Genomic DNA, 27,800 nt, shown 5'->3' with positions numbered 1-27,800 from the left:
TCCTACTCACTTCCCACTAAGAGTAAACTGGCCTAATATGTAGCTAGTCCTCATTACATAACATCATAACATTTTATAACACAGAAAGCTCTTGGAACTTTAACTGTGAACAGAAAAGACCTCAGTAAAATGTTCTCCAATTTAAGTTTTCACTCTCTCTTTTCTGGAGCTCTGACAGCTCGGAGCAACATGTGATTCCCTCATTTGGAACATCAAGGAAATCCCGAGAAACACAGAAGACAGCTTTACCTAAGCTGCTGCTCTTTGCTGGCATCTTGTTCCAGAGCATGGAAGTCCACAGACAGGAGAGCAACAATGGAGTTGACAGCTTCCACTCCAGACAGAAGGCGAAGAATAAGTTTCTTATCCTGAGCCCAGCTTTGACTCTGGTCAGCAGGGGCACAAAGTGCCATCCTCACCAAGCAGGGCAAGAGAAGCCGTAGTTCTGGGTCACTTAGAGAGGCCAAGCGAACAACATCCACCTTCTGCATGGCTTCAAAAGCAAAAGGGCTGACAAACTGAAGGCTGGTACACTCAGTCATCATCACCTTGATCCTAACAAGTTAAAAACAGCAAAATGAAAGCAGGCATCTAATCCCACATATATGAAAACCCTTCTTAAAAATCTGAAAAGGTGTGCTGGATATTTAGTAGGTCCCTGTGTTGGCAATGTTGCAGGTACGATTAAAGACCAGGTTTCTCTGTCTTCCTGCTTCTACTGACATCTAGAATATGAGAAGAAAAACTGAGAATTAATGTCTCTCCCAAACTTCGGGATCCTTGTCCTAATACTCTTTGTTTTATAAATACTGCATGAGCCCCCAGAGAGTAAAGTAACAGTAATACTACTTGGAAAAATTTCAAGCTGAACCCTGCTATACTACACACCAGACTAAGACTTTTCTCTTTATGCCGTTTCGGTGAGCTCTATGAAATAGGGAGAGAAAATGAACGGCCTCAGGCAGATTAGTTTCACAAGCCTACAATATAAATTAGTTGAACTTCTCTTTCCACCTCCCAACACTGGGAAATCATCTCACAGACCAAAAGTAATGTCAGATTCAAGGTTCTGAAAGCCACAACGCTATTCTGTACCCCCTATGTTATAGGGTGTACTGAGCGTATGTATAGGCACAATCAGCTGAGGGACGAAAAGAAAGAATCCCAATTGGACACTTGTGGGTCTTGAATAATCTTAAAGGCAGCAAACGAGAGATGACACTGAACAGATAGCAGAAGCCAGTCCGTCTGAAGACCCACTCACTAACAGAGCTGTGGGTAATGAGTCCTGGACAGAAATGGTGCTCTGTTTTCCATTGGAAGAGCTGGTCTTTTAACAGGAGAGTGAGCTCGAGTGACAAGACCTGTGTGCTCTGGGGTAGCAATGAGAACCGAGTGCTCCGGGCTAAGAAGAGTCAGGCAGACTTCAGACAAAGCGGCACTTGGGCCCGAGAAGCCGACGCTTCATACCTTAAGATCTACCCTCCAGCCTCAAGGGACCCACTCGGACTCCGCGTCCGAGCGCCGGACGAGGCAGAAATCGAGAGCGCGGTCCGAAGTTGGGCCTAGGCGATTATCCGGATCACCAAACCCCGGCTGTGCCCGGAGTCGACTCGGGCACCAAAAACTCAGACGCTGGGACCAACCAGGTCGTAGAATTGGGACACTGCAAAGGGGGGGGTGGTGGGCAGAAACAGCTGGGAGAGAGGGGAAAGCAGAGAAGACTTATTTCAACCTGCACCATGCACCTCCATTCATCGCCAGCGTCTGGCCCGTGCCGGCCACCGTACAGCACTGAGACGACGTCAGCGGCGAGGGAGAAACCAGCTTGAGGCGTGAGGCCACTCTGCGCGTGCGCGGCCCCGCCCCTTCCTCCTTCGCAGTCCTCTGCGCTTCCGAAAATGTGGAGTGTGACTGTTACTTCACCCAGCGATTTCCCCTTGGGACCTGTGAGATGAGTCTCTAGCCGTCAGAACTAAATCCCCCAGCGGAATTATCGCGACATTTAAATAACAATAATGTATGTAAAAAGAATTGGTAAAGGTTGTCCCTTCCGTTCCTCCACCGAAACTTGCCTAATGGAACTCGGCGGTTGCCTCCTTTAAAGCCCGTGACATCTTCGCACCAAAGTTCTAGAATCTCAGGACCTGTGTACAGGAGAATTTTCAAAGTAATGTGATGCGAGCCTACACACTAATGGCCAAGTGTAATATCTTGCTTTGGGGGTTTGCATTGTTTAGTTTTGTATTTTGTACCTCAAATTACTAGCGCGTGCCACCACTCCCTGATTGCTTTCGGGAATTATTTTGCTTTTCAGACATGATTTATGTAGTCTATCATTCTGTAGGCAAGGCTGGCCTGGAACTTGTCGCAATCCCTGTCTCCCAAATGCTGTGTCAGAGTCGCCATGCCTTTCTCGGTTCTTTAGGCTAGAAAAATCCTTTCAGTGGGGTGAATTTTGGGAATTCACTGGAATCGCCTTAAAATTATATTTGGTAATTCGCGAAAGAGAAGCAAAAACTTTCATCAACTTCTAAAATATTAAGTCTCACCGTCTTGAAAACCACAAGTCTATATATCTCATATTAAATGTTTCTGAGTAATGGAACCTAACTATAAGCTCGGGTTTATAACTATAACTATAAGCTGGGTTTATAACCTAACTATAAACTGGGATTACAGAATTATGCCACCTTGATCAGCTCATGTTTCTTGTTCCTGGTTCAGCCAAGATGTATGTCACCTTCTCAAGTAATGTGCTAGGAGTAAGAAACAAAAACTTTATTATTTTTATTTATTTATTTGGTTTTTCGAGACAGGGTTTCTCTGTAGCTTTGGAACCTGTCCTGGAACTAGCTCTTGTAGACCAGGCTGGCCTCAAATTCACAGGATCCACCTACTTCCGCCTCCCGAGTGCTGGGATTAAAGATTAAAGGCATGCACCACCACCACCTGGTGAAACAAAACTCTTTTAGAAAATTATATTCATACACACAGAGAGACATGTAGTGGCATTTGTAGTATATATGTGTTTGCATGTGAAGGTCAGAAAACAATTTATGGAAGTTGGATTTTTCTTTCACCATGTGTGTCCTGGGGCTTGAATTCAGGACATAAGGCTCAGCAACCAGCACATGACAATGAACCATCTTTCATGCCCCTAAAGTATTTTATAAAAAATTGCTGCTCTTCAAAGGACCTGAGTTCAGTTCCCAATACCTACACCTGGTGTTTCATGGCCACCCATAATTCCAGGTCCAAGGGGTCTGACACCCTCTTCTGGGCTCTGCAAGGTGCACAAGCAAATAACATTATTTAAAAGTACTTTCTGAGCCAGGTGGTGGTGGCACACACCTTTATTCCCAATACTCAGGAGGCAGAGGCAGGCAGATCCCTGTGAGTTCGAGGCCAGCCTGGTCTACGAGAGTCAGTTCTAGGACAGCCTCCAAAGTTATAGAGAAACTCTGTCTTGGAAAAAAAAAAAGAATTTCTGGGACTAGAGAGATAGTTAAGGAGTTAAGAGCCCTGGCTGATCTTCCAGAGGACCTGGGCTTGGCTCCAGAGCCCACAGAGCAGTTGACAAGTTGACGGCAGTCTGTAACTCTATTTCCAGAAGATCCAATGTCCTCTTCTGTCCTCACTGGACACTAAGAAAATGTAGTACACAGAGAGAACATTCAGGCAAAAACACCTATATACATAAAAGAAAATAAATGAATCTTACAAGTCAAAAAGAATAGAGCATCACTCAGTTGATCATTTCTTTTAAAAAAAATTGAAGTATTTAAGGATCTGATAGGATAATCTCTGAAAAATAAACTGAATTTTCAGGGTAAAAAATTAGTAAAGGAATAAAAGAACTAAGTTGTGATGTAGCATTTCTCAAATTTTTCCAGTTGCTTCAGAATGCCTTTAGTACTGTGAACCAAAACATACACATGTATCTGTAACATACAAATTTATATATCATATACACTTATATGCCATAAAGACATAACATGCTTACGTTCTGATGGTAACAACTGTCTTATCAAATACACATAGTACTTGCTATATAACCTATTACTTGGAGGAACATTATTTATTTGGAATCTCAGAACATGTGAGGCCTAAGCAAAAGATTACAAATTAGAGGCCCACTCAAGCTATGTAGTAACTACCTCAAAAAAGGAAACAAAGACTGGGAGATGAAGCAATTTAACTTTCTTGGGTAGTCGTTACAAAAAGTGTTTGAGGGACTATGAGGAAGCTAGCCAGGAACTATGTGATCCAACTCTTAATTGTCTAGGAGTCAAGGGTCACTAACAGATAGGCAGCATGCAGATCTAGCGTCTCCACCTCAAGCTACAGAACATAAAAATACACCAGCAGAAATGACTCAGAGGCAAGTGCCTAAACTTACCTATCCCAATGTCTCCCCTGCTCCACTTTCCCATGAGCTATGAGCACAATTGGAATTTTTTTTTCATGTTTCACAATCTTAATAGACTATTCTAACTATTCTGTACAAATTGAAAACACCATATTCAGTTACAAATGTGTTAGCAGGAAAGGCTAAGCATGCTCTTCATGGCTGGTCACTGTGGACATGGCTGTCCAGGCTGCCAAAGACCACAACCACACAAACGGAAACTACACACACACCAACTGGTCACTAAACCCAGGTGTGGCCCTGGTGTGCAGGCTGAAGCTGTGCTCTACAGGCCAGCCATCCCTAGTGAGGGAGGACTTTAGCCCCCTGGCTACAGCCTAGCACACTCCAGAGGTGACAACACATGGTCTGCATGGCACAGCACAGCTAGTGGAAGGAGGCAGCAGGGCTTCCTGCACGGGCCTCAACTCAATTTGATGCCACATCCTCCTGGTCGAGTCAACAACATGGTCTCGTAAGTGGAGGAAGAGGACAGTGAAGTTCACAGCCCCCCAAGCACAAGTGAATGAATAAGTACAAGGATGAACCAGACAGTTCTGGTCTGAGGTGTGTGCCCCAACCCACCCAGCCCTGAAACCAAAACACAAGGGGGGGAGAAAAAACAAAACAACCCCACATGCTCTAAGGCAAGCACAACCTCTTCTGCAGTGCTTGGGAGATGACTAGGGTACAACAGCTGGAGCAGCTTCCCACGAAGTTCAGTGGCTGGAAACCACGAGCCTCAGTAGCATACACAGAATCACCAGGCTCTGCCAATCCCAGGCACAACCCCAGCCCACCCTACATGGTCTTCAGGCACCAAGGCTGCTGGTGCTACAACTAAATCTCCTATTCTGAACTGCAGCCAGTCTCCATTATACAAGTTAAGCAAAGTAAGAAGGGAAGCAGAGAGAGAAATCATGCACTTGGAAATGGTTAGATGTCACAGCACTGTCAACAAAATTGTTTTGGCAGGGACTGAGGACCCTGGCTGTGACCTGGGGTCCTGACATCCGTTCACAAGATGGCCCCTCAGGGTCGTTGCTTCTTACTGCTGCTTGCACTCGGTTGGCTGGCTGGGTTCTTTCTTGGGGTTAACATTGGCATCATCCTCCTCTTCTCCCTCCTCATCTCCTTCCAATTCCTCCTCTTCTCCCTCCTCGCATTCTTCAAAATTGTCATCACCTGCTATGGCTTCCCCAGTGAAATAGAGGGCAGCCCATGGCACGATTCACTCAAGGAAAAAGTTCCCAATTTCAAAGTTAGAGGCTAAGGTGAACTCAGAATCTTCATCCAGAGATTCTCCATCTGCAGAGGCTTTCAGGGGGCTGAAGAAATTGAAGACAGACTCATTGGGCACTTGTTTGGTGATGGTTTGCACGGTGTCCCAGCAATTGTGCTTCTGCTTTTTCTTGATGGTTTTGATGTGACATTTTTTTCCCTTCTTCCAGTCAATTGTACACCCATCACAGTCCACAATTTCAGGACCTTCAAAAGAAAATGGCTCAGCCTTGTCTGGGTCTGATTTCATCTTGTATGTTTTCATCAGGACAGGACTAGTGAAGTAGTCGGGTTCAAAGTGAAACTCTAGAACAAAAGACATTGGCTGTCCAGGGGCTGAAAACGTGACTTTAATATCTTGCAGGTGTTTCAAGACTGGCTCATCATATTCCTGCACCAGCTCACTAAGCATATCTACGTTTCTGAAGATGGTGAATCAGAACTCAGGGATGCCTTTGGGGGTCAGCTCTTCTGCTGTTGCTACTTCTTTGTCTTCATATCTCCAGCTAACTTGTCTTCCTCGTTCTCACTGTGCCACGCTGACACCAATGATGAATTCTCTTCTCTTGTCAAAGAGAAGTTGGTACAAGGCTGCATACTACCTCTCCAGGTCATGAACTTCCTCGTAGAACTTGGCTTCGTAGAACTTGGCTTCTATGTGCGCACATCTCACCTGGAGCTGCTTCAGAGAATTAACTCTCCTTTTGATGGCTTTGGGTAAAGTTTCTAAGTAGCTAGAAGGAGTGTGAGAGATGTTGAGACGTTCCTGCAAAGCTGCCAGCACTTGTGGGTTTTGCATCACCTGGTCTGTGAGCTTTTCTGTACTACTGGTATTTCTAGCAGCTTCCATAAAATCTGCAGGGCTTCCATCCGAAAGACTGTTTTCTGCCATTTGAATGTCTTTGTCCCTTCGCGCCTCCTGTGGCACTGGTGCCCGTGTAAAACCACAGCTGGAATTATTAAACCAGGAATATGGAACCCTGGAAGACTGCACTCTCTCTCACTTCTTATCTGCTTGGCAAAAAGTCCTTCAAATTCGAGACATAATGCTTGCCAATCAAACTAATTGGATAATCATACAAAATTTGGCCACCCAACTGAAAAATTATGTAGCCATGAACTTGAGGTTTTTTGTTTTGGTTTTTCAGACAGAGGTTTTCTCTGTAGCTTTAGAGCCTGTCCTGGAATTGACTCTGTAGACCAATCTGGCCTTGAACTCACAGAGATTCACCTGTCTCTGCCTCCCAAGTGCTAGGAACTTTGGAGTTTTAATCCTGTTTCCACACATTTTAACTCCTTAACTAAACTTTACAAATGCTTTTACAAACACCTTGAAGCTCAAATGTTTAATTAGATTATCTTCACAAATAGTAAATAACCCTTTGATGTAGCACTAAGTCTAGTTGCCTCTAAATTACACTTATGGGGGGGTGTGTGATTTGAAGACAGGGTCTCTCTGTGTAGCTTTGGAACCTGTCCTGGAGCTGACTCTGTAGACCAGGCTGGCCTCAAACTCACAGAGATCTGCCTGCCCCTGCCCCTGCCCCAAATGCTGGGATTAAAGATGTGCGCCAACACTACCCAGGTAAATTACACTTTTGATTATCACAGGACAATCTCACATGTTCAATGACACCATCTTTCAGTGACGATTGTTGCACAAAGCTCGTTACCATGTGCAACAACAAAGGTATGTTATCAATTCTGTGGCAACATTTATTTCCAGTGTTAACACCCCTGAGCTGGGCTGTGTTATAACCAGTAGTGACGATTACTTAATAACATTTTAACTTAGTGGTACACAACTATGCATTTATTTCCAGTGTTAACACCCCTGAGCTGGGCTACGTTATAACCAGTAGTGACGATTACTTAATAACATTTTAACTTAGTGGTACACAACAATGCCATAATTATTGATGGCTTGGATTAGGTGAAACACTGCTAGTTCTTACATTTTGTTAAATCAAGAGAAGTCTTTTCCAGAGCAAGTAAGCATTCTTCTGAGTAGGTCATTCTCCCTATCCCAGGAGGAATAAACAAAACTTCCACATTTGTTTCAGGTAGAGCAGGTGATTTTATGCATAAGAGAGCTTCAAGAAATTAAAGGTCAAACTAATAAGAAGGGTCAGTACTCTCAGGAAATAAAGTTCCAGAAATACAAAGACCTTAGAGGACATTTTTCTCGATGGGCAATAGAAATCTCAGCACCCAGGAAGCAAAGACTGGAAAAGAGCGCTCAAGGCCAGCTGGGGCTGGGGAACAAGAACGTCTCAAAACCAATGAAAACTCCCGCCCTACTGCGTGCATGTTTATTCATATAAGCTGTCTGTTTATCAGTGTTCAACAGTTCACTTGCTTACTCGTTTCCAGGCCCTATCTTGTAAAATCTTTAAAAACTTTAGATTGATTTATGTGTATGTGATTTATGTGTTTTGCTTAAAATCTTAAAAACAAGGAAAGCACCAGTTTCTGCTCTTTTCTTCCTTTGCATTTTTCCACAGATTTCCTTGACCCTGTCTGCACACCACTCAGCAAGTGATTCAAGTAAATCAGCTGTGTCAGGGTTGATTTTCATTGTGGGTTTACACTTTATAAGCTAGAATCTTTCATGCCGACCTTTGTTGCTGGAGTGGGCAAAGGAATAAAGGATGAAAGTTGTCCATGTTTATCAGGAACTATCTAACACCTTTAACATCTATTTCTTACCACCTTTGAGCATTCAAAGTAAGAATTCTAAGTAACTGTTACAACTTCATTCATTTATAGGCAAAATTCACATTTTCACTAAGTCTTATAAAAGGTTCGAACTATTCAATAATAGGTAAATGCCTTTCAACAATGTTAAGTGTGCTGGATTCTGACCATAAAATAGTAAAAGTAATCCCAATTTCTTACCCTCATGGAGGTTTTGGCGGAGACAAATAATCATGTAAGTACAAACCAGGAAGCAGTATAGAGGCTGCACATGGGTTGTTTAAGACTGTGTTTCAAGGGAACTTGATCTGAGGTCATGTGGAAATGGGGGGAACACTCAGGATCCCCTTTGTGAGGTAACAGAAGCAAAATGGCCTTGGTATTGGTATTCTTCCTCACAGCAAGGCGCCAATAAAGGGTTTTTGGTCACCAAAACCACTCCAAGAGCAGAAGGACCAAGTTAAGAGTATACTGCAAACCAGGTGGTGGTGGTGGTGTTCAACTTGAATTTCAGCACTCAGGAGGTAGATGCAAGCAGATCTCTCGGAGTTTGAAGTCAGCCTGGTCTATAGAGTTCCAAAGGAGCCAAGGACAACTAAGGCTACAAAGAGAAACCCTGCCTTTAAAACCCAAAAGCACATATTTCAGGCTAGTTGTGGTAGAGCATGCTTGTAATTCTACTTACTAGGCTAAGGAAATGGTATGGTGTTCTCAAGGTCAGTGTGGGTTACAACAAGAGATTGAGACTATGTCTCAAAATAAGTGTATTTTAGTGGCCAAACCAGATAAAATAGTTTCACTTAGTTCTTGACATAGCATTGGAAAGAGCTAATTGAGACTAAAGTCAGTCCAACAGATATAAACATATCATAATCAACACATAGGCCAACAATTACCACCATTATCATTACTATTATTTGTGATGTAGTTTTCCAGACAAGGTCTTGCCATTTAGCTCAGTCAGGCCTCAAACCAATGTCCTGCTTAGCATCCTAAGTATTCACAGTCTCCCGCTATCTTTCCTTTTCTTTTCTGAGACAGTCTTGCTACATGGCCCATTCTCTTGCTGTCACTTTCCAAATGCTGAGATTACAGACCTGCATCACCATGTTCTTGTAACCAACCAGTAATTGGCTACAAGGAAGAGATTTTTATGGTCTATACGACCAGACAGAAGGCAGTCTAATTCAGTGGCAAAAAAAACACAATGAGAACCAGATGGATTTTTGTGGAAAATTCATGTTATACTTTCTCAGAACAAAAAGAATCAAAGAGCCAAAGCTTATATATACTTAGGCAATATTGAGCACAAGTCTTCAAACAATGTATGTTTTGAGAGGTATTTAAATTAATTTTTTCTTTCCTTCCTGTTTAGTAGGTAGGAGCAAAATAAGAAAATCTTTGGTTTTTACCTATATAAAAGGCCATTCTTTAAGGCAATACAGTTGGGCCAGTCTTGAAAAGAGAACCAAAAAACACTAATCTCCTGGGCTGAAGAGAGTACTCAAGTCAGGAAAGTGCTTGCCATATAAGCACGAAGACCTGAGTTGGACCCTAGAGCTCATGTTTAAAAGCTGGGTGTAGGGAGTTGGTGGTGGCACACACCTTTAATCCCAGAACTAGGGAGGAGAGGCAGGCAGATTTCTTGAGTTTGAGGCCAGCCTGGTCTGCAGAGCGAGTTCCAGAACAACCAAGGCTGTTACACAGAGAAACCCTGGGTAACAGGATAAAAACAAAACCAAACAAAAAGCCAGGTGTGACGCTGACCAGTTTACCAGCACTGAGAGGCAGAGAAAGAAGAATCACAGGCTTAAGTGTGACACTGAACACTTTATCAACACTGCAGTGTTGTGAGCACCAGGTCACAGAAGAATTTGCCTCCAACAAAACTGTGGACAGACAGCACCTTAGAAACAAGCAAGGGAGTACTATGGACTCCACACACATGTATTAACTTGAACACACCCATACCAACAACAAATCCATTTCCTTTTTTTCTCATACCAAATTTGTTTAACACCTAAAGGCAAGAGTTCTTTAATCTTTGGTCCAGGATTGGCACCATCCTACATTATACACAGGAACATACTGAACACTATAAGAGTAATAGAATAGTGCCCCAGTAACACACACAGTTGAGATAATCTTAATAAGGACAACAATAAGAACAACAACTACTACTACTACTTTCGGGGCTGAAGAGACGGCTCGTCTATAATAAAATTTGGTTCCTCCTTCTGGTGTGCAGGCACACATGCAAGCAGAACACTGTATATATAATAAATAAATCTTTACAAAATAAAAAAAGCTTTCATCATGAGTCAAAAAAATTTTTTTCTTACGTAGTTAAAAACAAGGCAGGTGGTGGCAGCACACGCCTTTAATCCCAGCACTTGGGAAGCAGAGGCAATCTGATCTCTGTGAGTTTGAGGCCAGCCTGGTTTACAGAGTAAATTCTAGGACAGCCAAGGCTACACAAAGAAACTTTGTCTTAAAAAAACAAACCAAACCTTTTGGAATCTTTTGGTTTGTTTGTTTCTTGATTTTCCCAACAGAGTTTCTCTATAGACCTTGCTGTCCTGAAACTCACTCTGTAGACCAGGATGACTCTGCCTCCTGAGTACTGGGATTAAAAGTATGTGCCACCATTGCCCTTGGTAAGCCTGGTTTGTTAACTTGTATCTGTAGTCTCAGTATTTTGGAGGGAGGCAGGAAGGTCAGAAATTCAGGATGACCCTTGGATACATAACAGTTAAAGGCTAGCTTGGGCTACATGAGATCAAAAATAAAAATCTGAAACAAAGAGAAATAAAATACTAAATGGAAAAAGCTGCCAGAATCTCGCAACATTTACTCTAGCAGTGAATGAATGCATTAATACTCCAAATAGAAAATGTATTTCAGTTTACCTCACCAATCTAACAAATACATTTGTGAATATTTGGTCTATGTGTGTTACTACGTGTTACAGTGTGTTACTGATACCAAGAGTCTAGACAACTTCCACAAGTAAATTATCTGCTCCTTGAAAATGTTCACCATCCTCCCCCACACTTCGATCCTCATTCCTTCAAAGGAACTCACATGGAGAGCTCTGACAGAAAATTTTTCGAAAGAAAATTTTCAGGAAAGAAACCAACTACCATTCTTCAATTTCACTCTTGGCTTATAACAGAATCATGAATTACACAGGTCCAATATAGAACTCTTTGCTAGGGATGATCAACAGAGGTATCACTAAACAACTAGGATTACTTATAAGTATCAATACCTTATGCATACAGTAAAAGAAAGAAAGCCGGGTGATGGTGGCACACGCCTTTAATCCCAGCACTTGGGAGGCAGAGGCAGGCGGATCTCCGTTGAGTTCGAGGCCAGTCTGGTCTACAAGAGCTAGTTCCAGGACAGGCTCCAAAGCTACAGAGAAACCCTGTCTCGGAAAAAAAAAAAAAAAAAAAGAAAAAAAAAACCAACCAAACAAACAAACAAAAAAACACACAAAAAAAAAGAAAGAAAAGAAGCAAAGAAGCAAACTGCCCAATAGTTATGCTGAGGCACTGTTTGCCTTGCTGTGGATTAAGCACAGGGTCTTGCATACATTGGCCAAGTGCTCTACCAATGAGGTATTATTTACAGTCCCCAAACACTGGTTTTGAACAATAGAAAACAACAGAAAAGATGTGTGCAGCTATCGAAACAATAAATATCCTTTACTTAAAAGAGTGCTTAATTTTCAGAAGGCCAGGTGGTGGTGGCACACGCCTTTAATCCCAGCACTGGGGAGTCAGAGGCAGGTGGACCTCAAGGTGAGTTTGAGGCCAGCCTGGTCTACAGAGTGAGTTCCAGGACAGCCAGGAATGCTACACAGAAAAATCTTGTATCGAAAAAAACAAACAAACAAACATACAAAATAATGAAAAAAAATGCTTCGGAGGAAAACTATAAGACAGAATATTTGAGGTACAAAGTTTCAATGCCATAAGCCTTCATCTATAGAAGCTTTTGAAATTGTTGGCAGAAACCTTTCAAGTGACCACAATAACTGAGGTTTATCTTTAGCTTAACTCTGAACAAAGCATTTTATACAACTGCTTATAGGACTCAGGCACAGATACTCTTGATACATTATTCATATCTTAATGTTTTTCCTCATGTTTCAAAAATGTTAATATGATCACTCTTAGGTGCACACACACACACACACACTGTGATCACTCTTACACACACTAATGTGATCACTCTTAGGCATACACACAGGATAACGTATTGTATTACAATTTCAAATAACTCTTTTGTTAAATAGTTAGCACCAAAATCAGCAAAAAAAAAAAAAAGGAGCTTCTGTGTGTACACGCACACATTTTTCATAAACACTGGACATTTGAAGAATTAACATTCTCTTAAAAAAATTACTCCTGAGCTGGGTGGTGGCGGCGCACACCTTTTATCCCAACACTTGGGAGGCAGATCTCAATGAGTTCAAGGCCAGCCTGGTCTACAACAGCTAGTTCCAGGACAGGCTCCAAAGCTAAAGAGAAAACAAACAAACAAAAAAAATTACTCCTTTAATCCCAGCATTTGGAAATGCACAGGCAAGGAAGTCTCTGTGAGTTCAAGACCAGCCTGGTTTAAACAGCATTACTCTGCCTCAAACCCACCCTCCCAAAACAGCCTACTCAATGTCTAGGTGAACTCCTACTCTTGATACGTAATTCAAAAATAATCTCCTAATGATGGAAAAATTTTAGGATGAAAATATTTTCAACACAATGAGACACCACAATGAAGGCTTCATGAATAATTTATTCCATTTGAAGTTTTGTTTTTTTTTTAAAAAGTATAAACTTTTTCATTTCCTCAATCACAATTTGTACAACTCAGTGTTATGGCATTCGGCAGCAATAGTGTTTGTTCCTTATTCTTCTTTAAAATTTTTTGTCACGTTAAAAAGAAAAGCAATTGGACCATATTAAATGTCACTGCTAAACAACTTAAAAACGCCCCTTCATAAAGTGACCAAGCTATTCTGAGAGGGTTGATGCTGACATGTCCAGTAATGATGTTACAATTTGTAGTTTAAACTCAGTAACTTTAAGGTCCACAAATCCAGTTTACTTTAAAAACTAAAGCTATTTTAAAACTTCAAGAATATCTCAACCTGAGGAGTATGTTAGGTCCCAAATCCAGTTTTTAAATTTATACTCCACAAAAGAGAGAGAGAGAGAGAGAGAGAGAGAGAGAGAGAGAGAGAGAGAGAGAGAGAGAGAGAATATGCGTGAATACATATATAAAAATTTAAACCACAGTTCTGGGCCCATTAATACACTAAGAAATACCAAAAGATAAGATTTTTCCGCTGATTTGGTGACAATGGGATAAAATTAAAATGTTTGTTAAACACATTTTTTTTTCTTAATTTTAATTAAACTAAAATATTAAGCGGAAACCCAGACCAAATGTCAGTCAAGCAACACTGAATGTCTCAACAGACTAATATGCAATGCCACAGTGGGTAGGAGCAGATTCTATGATGCAAAAGCATTTAAAGACTTTCTTTTAACCTATTCAATCTGAACATTTGAAATAATGCGACATAATATTTTGATATTACAGTAATAACATAGTGCTTGATTAAAGATCTGCAAATCTTTGTAGTAACACATTAAGTTAAAAAAAATTACCTCAGAAGGTAAAAATGAAGACGAAAGAGAATATTTGAATACAGTAATCTGTGCCATACTGACAATTGAGGACGAATACAGCTGAGGATAGTTGGCTAAGTAGTAAGAGCTTAATTTTAGTGGTTTAAGAAAAGTTTAGAAATATTTAAAAATTACAAGCTATTTTAAAATTTAAGGATTACATATAAGTACACTTGGTGGCCTTCCGGCCAAACAATAAGGTGTACAGAAATGTATTCATACAGTGTTAATTCACAGTCCTGATAACTGAATGGCTTGCATAAGAAAGGTATGGCTAGATGTTTCAGACTGGCTGGAAGCAGACATTATATAACTAATCTTTTAAAATGCTAACATACAGAACTTCACCTGTTTCATAATGAATAACTGCACACAAAACAGGCATTAGCATTAAAATGAGGAAATCAAGGTTTGGGAACTCACTGGGAGAAAGTGTAACAATTTTGCTTACCTACTCAAAACGATTACCCATGCTTGTCTGTGACAGTACATTAGTAAGTTAAATCTATCATCTTGCACAAAAGGCTTCATTTCTTCTTCTAATGGCTATTTAGTAACTTCCTATTTGAGCAAGAACTGATGTGTGAAGGGGAAGAAAAAAAAACTTATGAATAAATTCTGTATATCTGGGATTAGTTCCTGATTGCCAGGTAAGAAGAGTTGTGTGCGGGATTCCTGCTTATGGCTACATGAAAGAAACTGCTAGGGAATACTCTTGTCAAATCTATTTTTAAACTGAGGTGTGGTTATTAGGTTAGTAATTTTAAATTGGGATTATAGTCTTCTATTTTCTTGAATCATTATTGAGCTAAGAAAATAACAAGGATAGTTTGTAAATAGAAATTCCAAATAAGCATCTTTTATCTCAAATCAAGTTCTTCCCACCAAGAAAATACAGAACAAAATATGTCAACACAATCCGTGGTGGTGTTAGCATAATTTAAAAACAGACGTGATCTTTAAATTTAGTATCAAAATATGCTCAACATTTGGATCGCTCTATTAAGGTTGAAGGAATAATTTGAAAACTTGTTACTAATTGTGTTTCTTTATAGAAAAACAAGAGTTGCTAATGTTTTCATTTACCCAATTTAAAGAAAATACACTGTAAGAAAATGTTTTTATACTAAATAATATTAAATGTATACTATTTACAAAACAGGTTTCAGTTTTTAAAAAAACATACTGAATTATTGAGTTTTGTAAATACAACTGATTTTGTCCTTGTTGATAATTAATGAATATACAAGTAGGAATTTTGAAAGACTGCTTCCAAGAAAGATAGGTAGACTTGGCGACTGTGAATTCAAGTCAGTGATGCAGGCAGGAGACTAACTGGGCTCTTGTGAGCAGCACTGTAGAAGGATTATTTCAGGGGTAAAGCCTGCGTAAAAGCAGTTATCTTGGCATGTGCAAACAAGAAGGGGGAACGCTGTATTGAAGGAAGGGGTGAATTAAAGTCCCTAAAATTCAAGTCCCTTCTTTAGGGAGGTGAGAACCTCCTTGGCATATGCCCTACCATAATTTGAGCTGTGTCATAGAAAAGTACAGACTCTGGTGTTTGGGACTCCCATCTCCAAACCAAGAAAATTCAATAAATAAAAAAGTCAAAGGGAAACAGTTTAGAAAATGGTTCTTTCACTAGTGGAACAGAGTCTGAATACCAGAATTCACTGAGGATCTATTTACACCACAGTTTGATTGCACACACACTCACACTTTCACACCCATACATATGCATACTCTCATACACATTCCCAATCTTTAATTTAAAAAAAAAAAAAGTAAAACAATCAAGAGTGACTGCCCTTAAAATAATTTGTAAAATGCCTAGAGCTGGGCTAAATTTCAACCTTATAACAGATCCTGAAGAAAAATTTCATAATTAGTAATATCCCCATGCCTAAATGTGCCACTGTGAAAACTGAAAAAAATTTAAGCATGTAACATTAAACACCAAAATTAGTTTAAGCATTCAGTAGCAAATTTTTTTTCTTTTTTGTAAAACTAAGTTTCTTTCACTGGAAATGGCCTGAAATATTAGTCATAGCCCTAAACCATAGTACAAAATATAACTGAAGATTTCTCATTTTATCCTAAGTTAATCCACCTAACAATATCACATATGTGTATTGCCATCATGTTATTCTGCAAATGTGTGATATATAAAATGCTGTAAGACCGGTACCTTTTCAATTTATAAACACAGTGAACTTCATTACTGTACATGTACTCTGCAACTACAGCTTAGCTGTAAATCTTCCACACACAATGGTATGGACATTATCCCTCTATCCCTGTTAAACTGTACATTGAGACAATACAAATTTACTGTCCGACCCACCCCCTTACAAAAAAATAATACTCTAAAAGCAACCCTACTGCAACTTTTTAATTAAGACGATTACATATATTTTAGACCAATTGCTTTAAAGCAAGAAGGCAGTATAAACCTTCTAGGAAAATTTTTATAAAAGAGGTTAAGAAATATAAGACAATTTATACATTTAAAAACTTACAATAAATAAGAGATGCAGGCATTTTTGAATACTAGATACTATATCCAATACAAGAACATCTTGATGTTCTAAAGCCATATGTTGAAATTCATTGTTCCTCATGTTTCCTCTCCATGCTTTTAATATTCTTTAACATGAATGGGTACTATGGCTCATTACTTTTCACAAATACTGTGACTGGAAAAAAAAAAGGTTAAATTTTGCTACGAAAATGTTATAATACGTTTTGAATAATCAGTCATCACCCTAAAGAGCTCAGTATAGTCAATGAAAAATAGGGTTATAGCCCCGCCCCCAAAGTCAAAACAATATTTGTTGAAGTAATAAGAATTAGACCCCATCACAAATGACTTCCACTGAGAACTGTAACTTAATCCTGCAGCAAAATATCCTTTCTTCCTGTTCTTTCCTTGCGCAATTCCATCAAACGAAGATCACAGCATATTCATGATAAAGTTATATAACTGATTCAGCACCACAAAATGAATTGGGAGACACGAGCGTCTGTCCTGGATTGCAGGGTCACAGGTTAGCCATGAGAGTGCATTGTACTGTTCCAAAACAAACCTGAAAAGCAAATAAACTGTAAATCCATCTATTTCAACAAAGACGTTGGCAACACTCTTATGATTCAAAGTGCTGGTGGGTGCATACATATGACAAGATATTGCTATGCACACCATTCTTGCTTCTAACTCATAAGGCCAAAGCTAGCATTAAAACTCATGGTCCTCCTGCCTCTGCCACATAAGTACTGTGACTACATCAGTACCACAACCACAGAAACTCTCTTTCTTTGCTAAGAATTTCACACTGTGACCCACGTTGGCCTCAAACTCATGGCAAGCCTTTTGTTCTGGCTTCCTGAGTGGCATCACACCTGGCTAAGTTTGTTGTTTTGTTCCATTTCTTGTGCAGTTTTTTGTTTGTTTGTTTTTTAAAATGGACTAGTCTCAGACTTGTAATAATTCTCTTTTCTAATCCTCCTAAATCCTGATATTATAGGTATGAATCACCAAATAGAGTCATCTTTTAAAAAGGAATAGTAAAATTTGATTTAGCAGCACATGCCTTTAATTCTGGCACCCAAGACACAAGACTGATGAATCTCTGTCCAAGGCCAGCCTATCTCTATGAGCTCCAGGCCAATCAGAAACGTCTCAAAAAGGAGGGGGAAAAGCAATAAGCTGAGTGCAGTGCAGTGGGAGAAGCAGGTGAAGTTCTGTAAATTCAATAACAGCCTGGTTCCAGGGAGCCCAAAACAACACAGTGAAACCCTGTCTCAAAAAACACATGCCGTTAATCCCAGTACTCAGTAGGCAGAGACAGAGGCAGAGGCAGGTAGATCTCTGTGAGTTTGAGGCCAGTCTGGTCTACAGAGAGAGTTCTAGGACAGGCTTCAAAGCTACATAGAGAAACCCTTGTCTCAAAAAAATAAAATAAAAAAATAAAAAACGATAAAAGTAAAATAGTAAGGAATGACATAACTAACTTCATCACATACTAAGTTTGAAAACTAACCTGGGATACATAAAACCCTTTTTCAAAAATTAAGGGGGGAAATTTATTCATATTAAAAAATTACTTATTCTGAGAGCTAGACAGATAGCCCAGCAGTTAAGAGGACTTGCTATTCTTCCAGAGGACTCGGGTTCAATTTCCAACACCCACATGGCAGTTCAGAACCGTCTGTAACTCCAGTTCCAGGGGACCAACACCCATGGCAAAATACCAACGCAAATTAACAAACAAACAAACAAACAAAGCACTCATTCCCAGTAATTTAATAAGGTTTGGGGCTTACCAGCCCCAACTTAAGAGTAATGCAGCAGGGATCAGTGCTTAAGAGCATTTAATTGCTTTTTCAGAGGACCATAGTTCAATTCCTAGAACCCACATGGCTGCTAACAGGTCTGTAACTCCAGTTCCTGGGAATTTGATGCCCTCTTCTGGCCTCTACTGGCACTGAATGTATAAGGTGTACAGACATGCAAGCAGGCAAACTACCCAAAATAAAAAGAATAAAATAATTTTTAAGAAGTAATAATTCAATGAGGTTAAGCTCAGAGGTAGTCCCAAACACAAAACCATCTAAAAGAAAATTCATCCTGGGATTCAAAACGAAAAAGCTGCAAACTTTTACCCAATAGAATAAAGATATTTAATAATAAACATTCTTATTTTACCCAAACTAAAACAGAGAGCAGGCAATGTTCCAAGAGCTGTACCTGAGGACATCTGAAGTCTGATTTGAGTCAAGTGGGTGGGAGTGTTTACTGTGAAGCAGTTCGTCAGATTGCACTGAAGGCACGTGGAGGTGCAAAGAGGCCTAAAAAGGTAAGGTAATCAATCAGTCAGTCGTGTGGGAAATCAGTTATTTAGTTTCAATGTGCTTTCCCACTGTATTGTTCTTGATGAAACTGATTTTATGACAATGTTAGCAGTAAGAGCTTCTATGAAAATTCATGGTTTTGATGGAAACTTTTAAGGTGCAAAACTTATATTGGGTCTCTCTACAATTTTTGCTTTAACTTCTTTTAGTACCATGTAGCAATCCTTAAAGACAGATGTGAGAGAGTGAGAGTGAGAGAGAGAGAGAGAGAGAGAGAGAGAGAGAGAGAGAGAGAGCTTTCCAGATATCTTCTAATTTCACAGACTTTAAACAATGCAGCTATACTTGGATACTAAGCACTAAAAAGAAGCCAAGAGAGTAACCCTGCACAATATTTTACTTAGGAAGTTGTGATTTTAACAAAGCTTTCACTGGATGAACACTTTACAATGAAAACAATGTACACACACTTGCTTGCCCAATGCATTTCTTAGTAGAGGCTTCTAACAATTGCACACACATTTAGGTATAGCAGTGAGTAGTGGGCAGAAGGAATGTGCTATTCTTCACATTCATATAGTGAAATCAGTCATCTAGTCTGTCTATCGAATGCAGTATTAACACTATGACAAAGTGGTGGTGTTCACTGCAATCCTTCACAAGCTTTCTTCATGCTATGAAGGTCTTTCTTTATATTGATCCATGTTCTCCATCACAACAGCATACATGTATACAAGCTCATATACAGTATATTCGGGAATGCAATCAAAATATGTATGTTTGAATTGTCTATAAATTCTTGATTTATGAATTATTTATGAAGTCTCACTCGGCAGATCACTACAGAGTAAATGGATGCTGACGAAATTCTTGTGATAAAACAACTTTTAAGCATCTACAGAACCCACTGATTTCTCAAGCACAGAGAAATATATCAAGTGGTTTCATTGATTATAGTACAGAATTAAAATGGGATATATGAAAAACATAATGAAATTATGTTTAAGTTATGCCTTACCTGTGATTCAGAACCAGAAGTCCTAATCTTGTTACACTGTATCTGAGGGTGAATGCTCACTTTACACTATCCTCTCTGCAAATAAATATTGAGTAGAAAAGAATCTGGATAGTCCCTTGGACTTTTCATAAAAAGTGTTTACTAAACAAAAGTGTGCCCTAAATCTCTCTTAGATCATGAACTACAAATAGGTATCATACTAAATTTGGAAATAAGCAGGGTCATTTACTGCTATTTTGAAAACTTTAGTGTGCACACGGGCTCTGTGACTACATGTGGGAGGAGGCAGCAAGTGCAGCACTTCCCAAAGAACCAAGGAGGCTCATAACACTAATATACCTCAGAAAACCCCCTGGAAGATGTTCATGAAATGAGACAGGATAGAGCAATAAACATCTGGAAGAGGAATAAAAGTCACAGAATAAACTAACATTTTATTAATAGTCAATTAAAGGGCAAGGATCGGTCAGAATACTTGCCTGGCATTCACTGTCTGGGCAGGGGAAGGGGAGCTACAGATTCAGTTATTGTAATCTTTATGAATACGCTACATGAATCCATTGTTTAATCTCAAATGGCTTTGACACAATGAGATATAGGTCTAGGGTAACAAGATTTGGCTGGCATAAACGATCCAAGAAATTTCTATGCTCAGCAACTACTAAAATATTATCTCAAGAAATGGAAGCATACAATCTGACCTGAAATGTGAAGAGCCCACAGTGACTTTTACATTGTGTGAGGCAGATCTTCATTTACTATTTTGGAGCAGTAATAGCAACGGTAACAATCAACCACAGAGAGCTTTCGTATCTCATTTTCCTTTACCATCTTATAACACATAAGATGGACACTGAAAAAGTAAGTATCAATAGGTCTGAGAGAATCACCTCTTAAAAACTCCTCACCAGTTTTTCATTTACATTTTGTACCACTGGCTCACCTGGAGCGAGTATAAACCAGGCTGACCTCCAATTCCTAGGGAATCCTCTTGCCTCTGTCTCCCAAGTCATAAGATTATAAGTCACAATGTCCACCACAATGCTCACGTTTTTGGGACAGGGAACTCACTATATAGCCCTGGCTGGTATACCAGCCTTGTGCTTAAGGACATCCTCCTGCCTCTGGCTACTGAATGCTGAGATTAAAGGCATGTGTTATCACACCCATTCTACTCAATAGTAATTTATACAAGGAAAACTTTTTTTGAATAGGTAAATTATAATTTATAATTTAAAATACCTATAATAGAATAGGTAAAGTATAACAAAGATTGCTAAATTTTTTAATCCTCAAAATAATGAAATGTAATAGAAGTGCAGTATCATCCTATTCAAATAACATAATTATCATTAAAAGATCCAAGTTTTACTCTAGATGCCTACTACAAATGTATGACTTTAGATAAGTGAGTTTTCCGAATTAAAATATGTTCAGTTGGAGAATAAGACTAGAAAAAGACACTGTAATGTTTTTCAGCTCTAAACTTCTACACTGCAACTGAAAATATAACTTCAAACCAAAAGTTACAGAAGTCTGACTTAAGAATAATATTTAAACTTAGTATAAAATTTTATAATTTGTTTCCTATTAGATAATTCTTTTTATGAGGTCATCTAAAGAAATACATACAACAATGTATTTATGAACTTGGAATTCAGATGAGCTATAAAACTTTAAAATGTTACTTCAATAGTTCTCAAGGACTAAAACTATCAATAAGGATTAGTTAGGAATTGCCACAGAAATAGTAATACCTTAAGAAAAAGGGGACATTGATATTGTGCTTGAGGACATGCTGACCAGAACCAGTCAGGTAGTGGACCCGCTTTGGCAGTTGATACAAAGTATCCAAGGGCCAATGGTTGCTGAAGAATATTAGTTACTTCATCATGAGATTCTGTTGAAAGTAGCCGATCAGTACCCTGACCCTTAAAAAGACAAGACTATTAGTTCATTCAGATAACGAACATAAATACAAAACGACTTAGAACAATATACTTATTGCAACAAACCACATAAAACACTGAAACTTAAATGGTGATAGGCCAATAATCTCTACTGCTCAGAGGCTGAAGCAGGAGGACCAAAGTTTAAGTTCAAGACTTGGGCTACAAAGTAAATTTAAGGCTAACCTGAACAACCATCTCAAAATTTGAGGATTGAGGATGTGAGTCCATAGCAGTTCATGTGTGAGGTCAAATTTAGGTCCAATAGTTAAATTAGTAATACCATAAAAACAGTGTATTATGAAACAGCAAAACAAAGTAAGTATGTCTAAGGTCAAAGTGAGTACAAAACACAAATCACTCACTGTAACTGCTATTTCCTAATAGTTCAACTAATTCCTCAACCCAATGCAAAGGACAAATTCAACTTGCTTTGCTCCGCTAGCATCATCTATAAAATGTCATTAATTTCAATAGTGTTTTGGAAGGCATAATAGCAATATAGACTATTGTTCATTCCGTTTGGATTGGTCAACAAATTTCTCAGCATTTAAGAAAACAGACAAAAGGAAATTAATTGTATCAGTACTTTAAGCACCAGAAATTGCACCCCCTTTTTATTATTTCTTTGAGAATTTCCTATAATGTATTTTGATCAAAGGATTACTGTTACTTTTAATGTTAGGGGGAAAAAAGAGAAACAGACATATTGGAATGATGCCTACACAGTGGAGGCTCAACCCCCAAAAAGAAACAAAAGAGGCCATGAGCAGCATATGCATTTGAGGCAGAAGTAGGGAAACCATTGCCCTCCCCAGAAAAAAAGTATTAATGGCACAAAAGTGCATGAGCTCAGTTGATCTCATCTCTTTGCTAATTTCAAAGGGAAAAATGGTGTTCTAGTTCATATAATTATAGATGGATGAATGGCATTTTTTTGCATAATTACCTTGCCAGCATCACCTCCATGGGGGTAATGAGAACCTGGAGAATGTACAGGAGATGTAGTTGGAGATGCAGGAAGGATATTAATGATATCAGGATCAAGATCATCTCCTGTGTCTAATAAATCAAAGATACCCATTGCATCTGCTCCATCTGTACAGAGAAAAGAAATTAATATTTTATTTTCTGTATACCATGATTATTCACAGTAAAATATTAAAACAAATTTTAACCAAAACGGGACTGGCAAGGCATGATGGCACATGCCTATAATCCCACCACTTAGAAGGCTGAGTGATAAGGACTGCTATGGCTTCGACAGCCAGCCTAGGCTATACAAGCAGTGAGAACCTGTCTCAAAATAACAACTGGGGCATGTTGATGCACACCTTTAATCTCAACACATAGAGGCAGTGGCAAGAGGATTTCTATGAGCTCCAGCCTAGCCAGTGCTACATAATAAGACCCTGTCTCAAAACAAAACAAAACAAAAAAATCTTAAAGTAAAATGGATTAATATAACCAACATTTACTAAGCATCAATTAATTGTGTGCCACATATTGTGTTAACAGTCATATAAAGGATTTTGCAGTATTGATCAATTTAAAAAGACCTATGAAGAGATTAATCTAATGGTCCCTGTGATTACAGGGGTCTTTTCTTTTTTCTTAAATGTGGTGCCACGGATTGAACCATGGGGCACACAAATAACAGGCAAGCACTATACCACTGATAGGAAGGAGAGAGTAGGGTGGGAGGCAGTGAAGGTACTACTGCTGATACTACTACTCTCAATTCAAAATGGAGAGAAAGGGTAGAAGCTAAAGAGCATAGGCTTTGTAATCTTCACACAAACTATCCACTAGAAGCTGGCAAAGGCAAGGAAACAGATTTACCTAAGACTCTAGAAGGAATCCACCTTAAGACACCTTGATATTAACCCATGGAGAATGATTGCGCTTTATAACAAACTCATGTTCTTTTAAGACACTAATATAATAATGTTATAGAAACAACGGGTAACAAAATCAACATAACAACAAGAAATATGAATGTGTTTTAAATGGTACTATTCATTACTAAGTAAAATATTCAAGTTGTTACATAATAAAACAATAAAGTGATAAAATATGCCAGGCAGAGGTGGTACATGCCTTTAATCCCACCACTCAGGAGGCAGAGGCAGGCGAATCTCTGTGAGTTTGGGGCTAGTCGCCCTTTTGGGCAGTCAGGACTACAAGAAGAAACCCTATCTCAAGGAAAAAAAAACATAGAGCAAATAAGCTGTATGTGTATTGCGGGCGGTGGTAGCGTACACCATAAATTCCAGCATTTGGAAAGCAGAGGCTGGTGGATCTCGGCGAATTTGAGGCCAGCCTAGTCTTCTGAGTGAGTAACAGGACAGCCAGGGATACAAAAAAAAAAAACAAACAAAAAAAAAAAACCCTGTCTCTAAAAATAAAAATAAAAACAAAACAGTACGTGTAGTTCGGAAGATCTACCATTTTCAAAAGTAATTTAGAGTAACAATAAGCACTAAATATTTGTCTCTTCTATTAAACACAACCTAAAAGGTTTGCCAAGTTCCATCCCTATTCTAGCAGTTTATACAAAACATTGTTTCTGCAAACTGACATATAAAGAACTATGAATAAGGCTCAGTGTAGAAACAGCTTGTCTAACATGCAGAAAGCTCCAAGTTAATCTCCAATATTGTTTTGAGGAAGGAAGGGAAAGGAGGAGGGAAAACACTGTGGGTATGGGTATATGAGGAGAAGAATATATGTGTGTGTATGTGTGTGTGTGTGTGTATGTATGTGTGTGTATGTGTATATATGTATTATATGTATATATATAATGAGTGGTAAAGTTTATGGACAAGTAGCTCGAAGTAACAGCATAAATATACAAAAAAATTTTATGATCAATGATAGCCCCTCAAAATAAATTTACAGAGTTCATATCAATAATCAATTCTGATACAATAATATAAAATGGTGAGGTCATTTCCTGGAGTCACTTCAACAAATTACCATGCACTTATTAGAATAAAACAAAACAACTTTTCCATTTATGTTTGGGAGTCAAAATTCTTAGTGATCTGTTTCCTTGTCTTTTCCGCAGACTTGAACTATATGCATTGGGTTGCAACCTTCTCTCTGAATTTTGATCCTTTTCTTCCATCAAATAGTTTTTCCTCTTGTGTATATATATAAAGCTTTCTGTTTGTTACTTTGTTATAAGATATGTTTTATTGCTTTTTGAGTCCCATCTGCATAGTTTACAATAAAACTTTCCATCTCAATAGTCTTAACAACTCTTTTTTCTTACTAAGGTAAATGTAAGGGCACGCTATTCAGCCTACTTAAACTGTCAATACTTTAAAAAAAAAAAATACTCGGAGTCCAGGCATAATGATGTGTGCCTGTAGTTCCAGCTACTTGGGAGACTGAAACAGGAGGGTGGCTAGAGCATGGGAACACAGCAACCTTGTCTCACAAATATGAAAATAACAACAATAAAATAGCCAGAGTCGTACAAGCCTATAAGTCCAGCACTTTCAAATTGAATCGGGGGATTGCTGAGAGCTTAAGACCAAACCTGGGCTAAATAGCAAGCAGCAGGCCAGACAGGAATACATAGCAAGATCATGATTTCAAAACAAATAAAATAGAATTTCTAAGGTTCCATTAACTTACCATTGTTGGGATTGAAAGCTAAATCCAAATTTTCAGTGGTGTAAGTAGCTGAAGCTACTTGCACAGAAGCAGAAGTGGGAAACACAAGTATATGAGTACATGATGTATCTTGTGGGGTATTTAGCTGAGGCGTCTGCATATTTAGAGTGGTGCTTCTTCCAAAAACAGAACCAGTTGACACAGAATCTGAAGAGAGATGCATTTTTCCTTTTCTCGTAAGTGAAGAATTTTATGTAACACTTAAAAACTTAAAAAGAACAATGAATACTGAAATCTGGCATATACTGAAGTGAACTAACCTGGCATGATAACAAAAGAACCTTGGGGTTCCATTGCAACCAAACAAGCACTAAGGATGCTCGGAGAATCTGCAGCAGATATGCCGCACATCCTACACATGTCTTTGAGCCTTTTGCTAAGAGACTGCAAGTTTCGACGACTCAGCAAACAACTCCAATCTGCGGGTATCAACAGGGGCAAAAGGAAACAGTGCTAGAAGCCAAGTGCTCTGTTATACTATTTACCCAAGATTACAATGAAAGAAATGCATAGCAACATTTAAATTAGCGTATTTCTAATAAAGAAATTATCAAATCTAAAACTCTTACAGTGGTTCCTGACATTCTTTATCCTTTTACCTCCAGCAAGTATCACACACAAGTCATTACATATATATGCTCCTTTCTTTAATATTTATTTATTATGTATACAATATTCTGTCTGTGTGTATCCTTCAGGTCAGAAGAGGGTACCAGACCTCATTACAGATGGTTGTGAGCCACCATGTGGTTGCTGGGAATTGAACTCAGGACCTTTGGAAGAGCAGGCAATGCCCTTAACCACTGAGCCATCTCTCCAACCCCCATATGCTGCTCCTTAAAAGCAATGTTTTGCTGATAACTTTTAGCATTTTAAAAGATGTTTTTATTTCATGTGTGAGTTTTGCCTCTACACTACACTAAAAAAGGGCATCAGACCCCTGAAGTACAGATATTGTGAGCCACCAGGTTGAGTGCTGAGAATCCAACTTGGGTCTACTGGAAGAGCTCTTAACTACTGAGAACTTTAGCATTTTATTTAATGTATTACATAATATGTTCTGGACCAAATATACATCACCATAAAACAAAGGTTTTTTTTTTAAAAAAAAAAAACAACAAAACTAGATAAAAACAATTTACCTTTCAATTCTCCATGTCCAATCCTACCGAGGCGACCAATCACCACTCTCCATGGTAAGGAACTCATCTGAACAAGTCCTAAGCACCACTCCCAAAGTTTTTGTAGACCAAACCTTCTGGCAGAACCCTTTTTCCGACGAGCCCTATTGAATTAAATGTTTGTAAGTATTTCTAAAATTCACATAATGAAATTTTATAAGAGGGTTCAAATATGTGACAAACTGGTTCATCAATTTCATTTTATCCTGTTTTACTGACTGGTACCAGGTATCCTATTGTATATGATAACGCCTATACTTTCATTACGGGGTTATATCCCCACTTCCTGGTCCTTTACTTAATTTTAATGTTTCAAACCTTTATAAAAACCAAGTCCTGATACACACATATTTGCCATTCAAGTCCTAAGTTTTTGATATGGGATCTCTTTAGGTTGCCCAAGATGGTTTCCTAAATTCAAATAATCCATCTTCCTGACTTACCAGCCTGAGTTGGAGGAAGCACAGGTACATGGTATCATATGCAGTTTCAAATTTATGGTTTATTTTGTTATTCTTACTGTTTTACAATACACATTAGGGGCCTGAAGAGATAGCTAATTTGATATAACATGATTTCCTGACAAGCATCAGGATTTGAATTCGATTCCCTAAACCTAAGGAAATAAATGTGCAGTGTTAATCTCAGAGCTGAGGAATTCTATGAGCACACTAGCCTGTCAGTCTAGTCTACTTGGCAAAGTTCAGGCTAGAGACTGTCTAGCCAGTCTCAAAGAAGGGGAAGGTTGGATGGAGAGCACCTGAGGAATGGCAGTTAAGGTTGTCCTCTGACCTCCACATACACACATAAATAAATTCTCAAAATATATTTGAAAGGCAGGAGAGATGGCTCAGCAATTAAGAGCATTAGCTGTTCTTCCAGAGGACTCGGGTTCAATTCCCAGCATCCACATGGCAGCTCACAACTGTCTATAACTCCAGTTCCAGGGAATCTGACACCTTCATACACATGAACAACAACTGGAAAAAATTATGAGTTGTCCAATTTTGGCCAACAATTTGTACT

At 38.9% G+C, this 27,800-nt stretch overlaps 2 protein-coding genes and 1 pseudogene across 5 annotated transcripts in view; all 3 read right to left on the bottom strand.

The window, feature by feature from the left end:
- The window catches only part of Ints2 (integrator complex subunit 2), a 48,866-nt gene extending 47,067 nt beyond the window's left edge, over positions 1–1,799 (bottom strand). The window contains exons 1-2 of one of the 4 annotated variants that reach the window (XM_048446758.3): positions 1,736–1,799; positions 250–555 (exon numbers count right to left, since the gene is read on the bottom strand). In XM_048446758.3, coding sequence (XP_048302715.2) covers positions 250–555; positions 1,736–1,758 — 329 coding nt within the window. In that variant the 5' untranslated portion in view covers positions 1,759–1,799. Of the gene's footprint in view, positions 1–249; positions 726–1,470 lie in introns of all 4 variants that reach the window. The other 3 variants (XM_087910142.1, XM_048446760.3, XM_087910143.1) reach the window with 3 other exon arrangements.
- Positions 1,800–5,050: 3,251 nt separating this feature from the next.
- LOC148120823 (nucleosome assembly protein 1-like 4 pseudogene) lies at positions 5,051–12,769 on the bottom strand (annotated as a pseudogene).
- A 403-nt stretch (positions 12,770–13,172) lies between these two features.
- The window catches only part of Med13 (mediator complex subunit 13), a 92,270-nt gene continuing 77,642 nt past the window's right edge, over positions 13,173–27,800 (bottom strand). Inside the window, exons 24-30 of the mRNA XM_048446762.3 lie at positions 26,736–26,878; positions 25,854–26,012; positions 25,555–25,740; positions 22,859–23,007; positions 21,718–21,891; positions 18,839–18,939; positions 13,173–17,177 (exon numbers count right to left, since the gene is read on the bottom strand). Coding sequence (XP_048302719.1) covers positions 17,045–17,177; positions 18,839–18,939; positions 21,718–21,891; positions 22,859–23,007; positions 25,555–25,740; positions 25,854–26,012; positions 26,736–26,878 — 1,045 coding nt within the window. The 3' untranslated portion in view covers positions 13,173–17,044. The remainder of the gene's footprint in view (positions 17,178–18,838; positions 18,940–21,717; positions 21,892–22,858; positions 23,008–25,554; positions 25,741–25,853; positions 26,013–26,735; positions 26,879–27,800) is intronic.

Source organism: Myodes glareolus, chromosome 9 (genome assembly GCF_982192425.1).
Source record: "Myodes glareolus chromosome 9, mMyoGla1.1, whole genome shotgun sequence".
Lineage (NCBI taxonomy): Eukaryota > Metazoa > Chordata > Mammalia > Rodentia > Cricetidae > Myodes > Myodes glareolus.
Note: the sequence above shows the minus strand (reverse complement) of the source record. Positions and strands in the feature narration are given on the sequence as shown.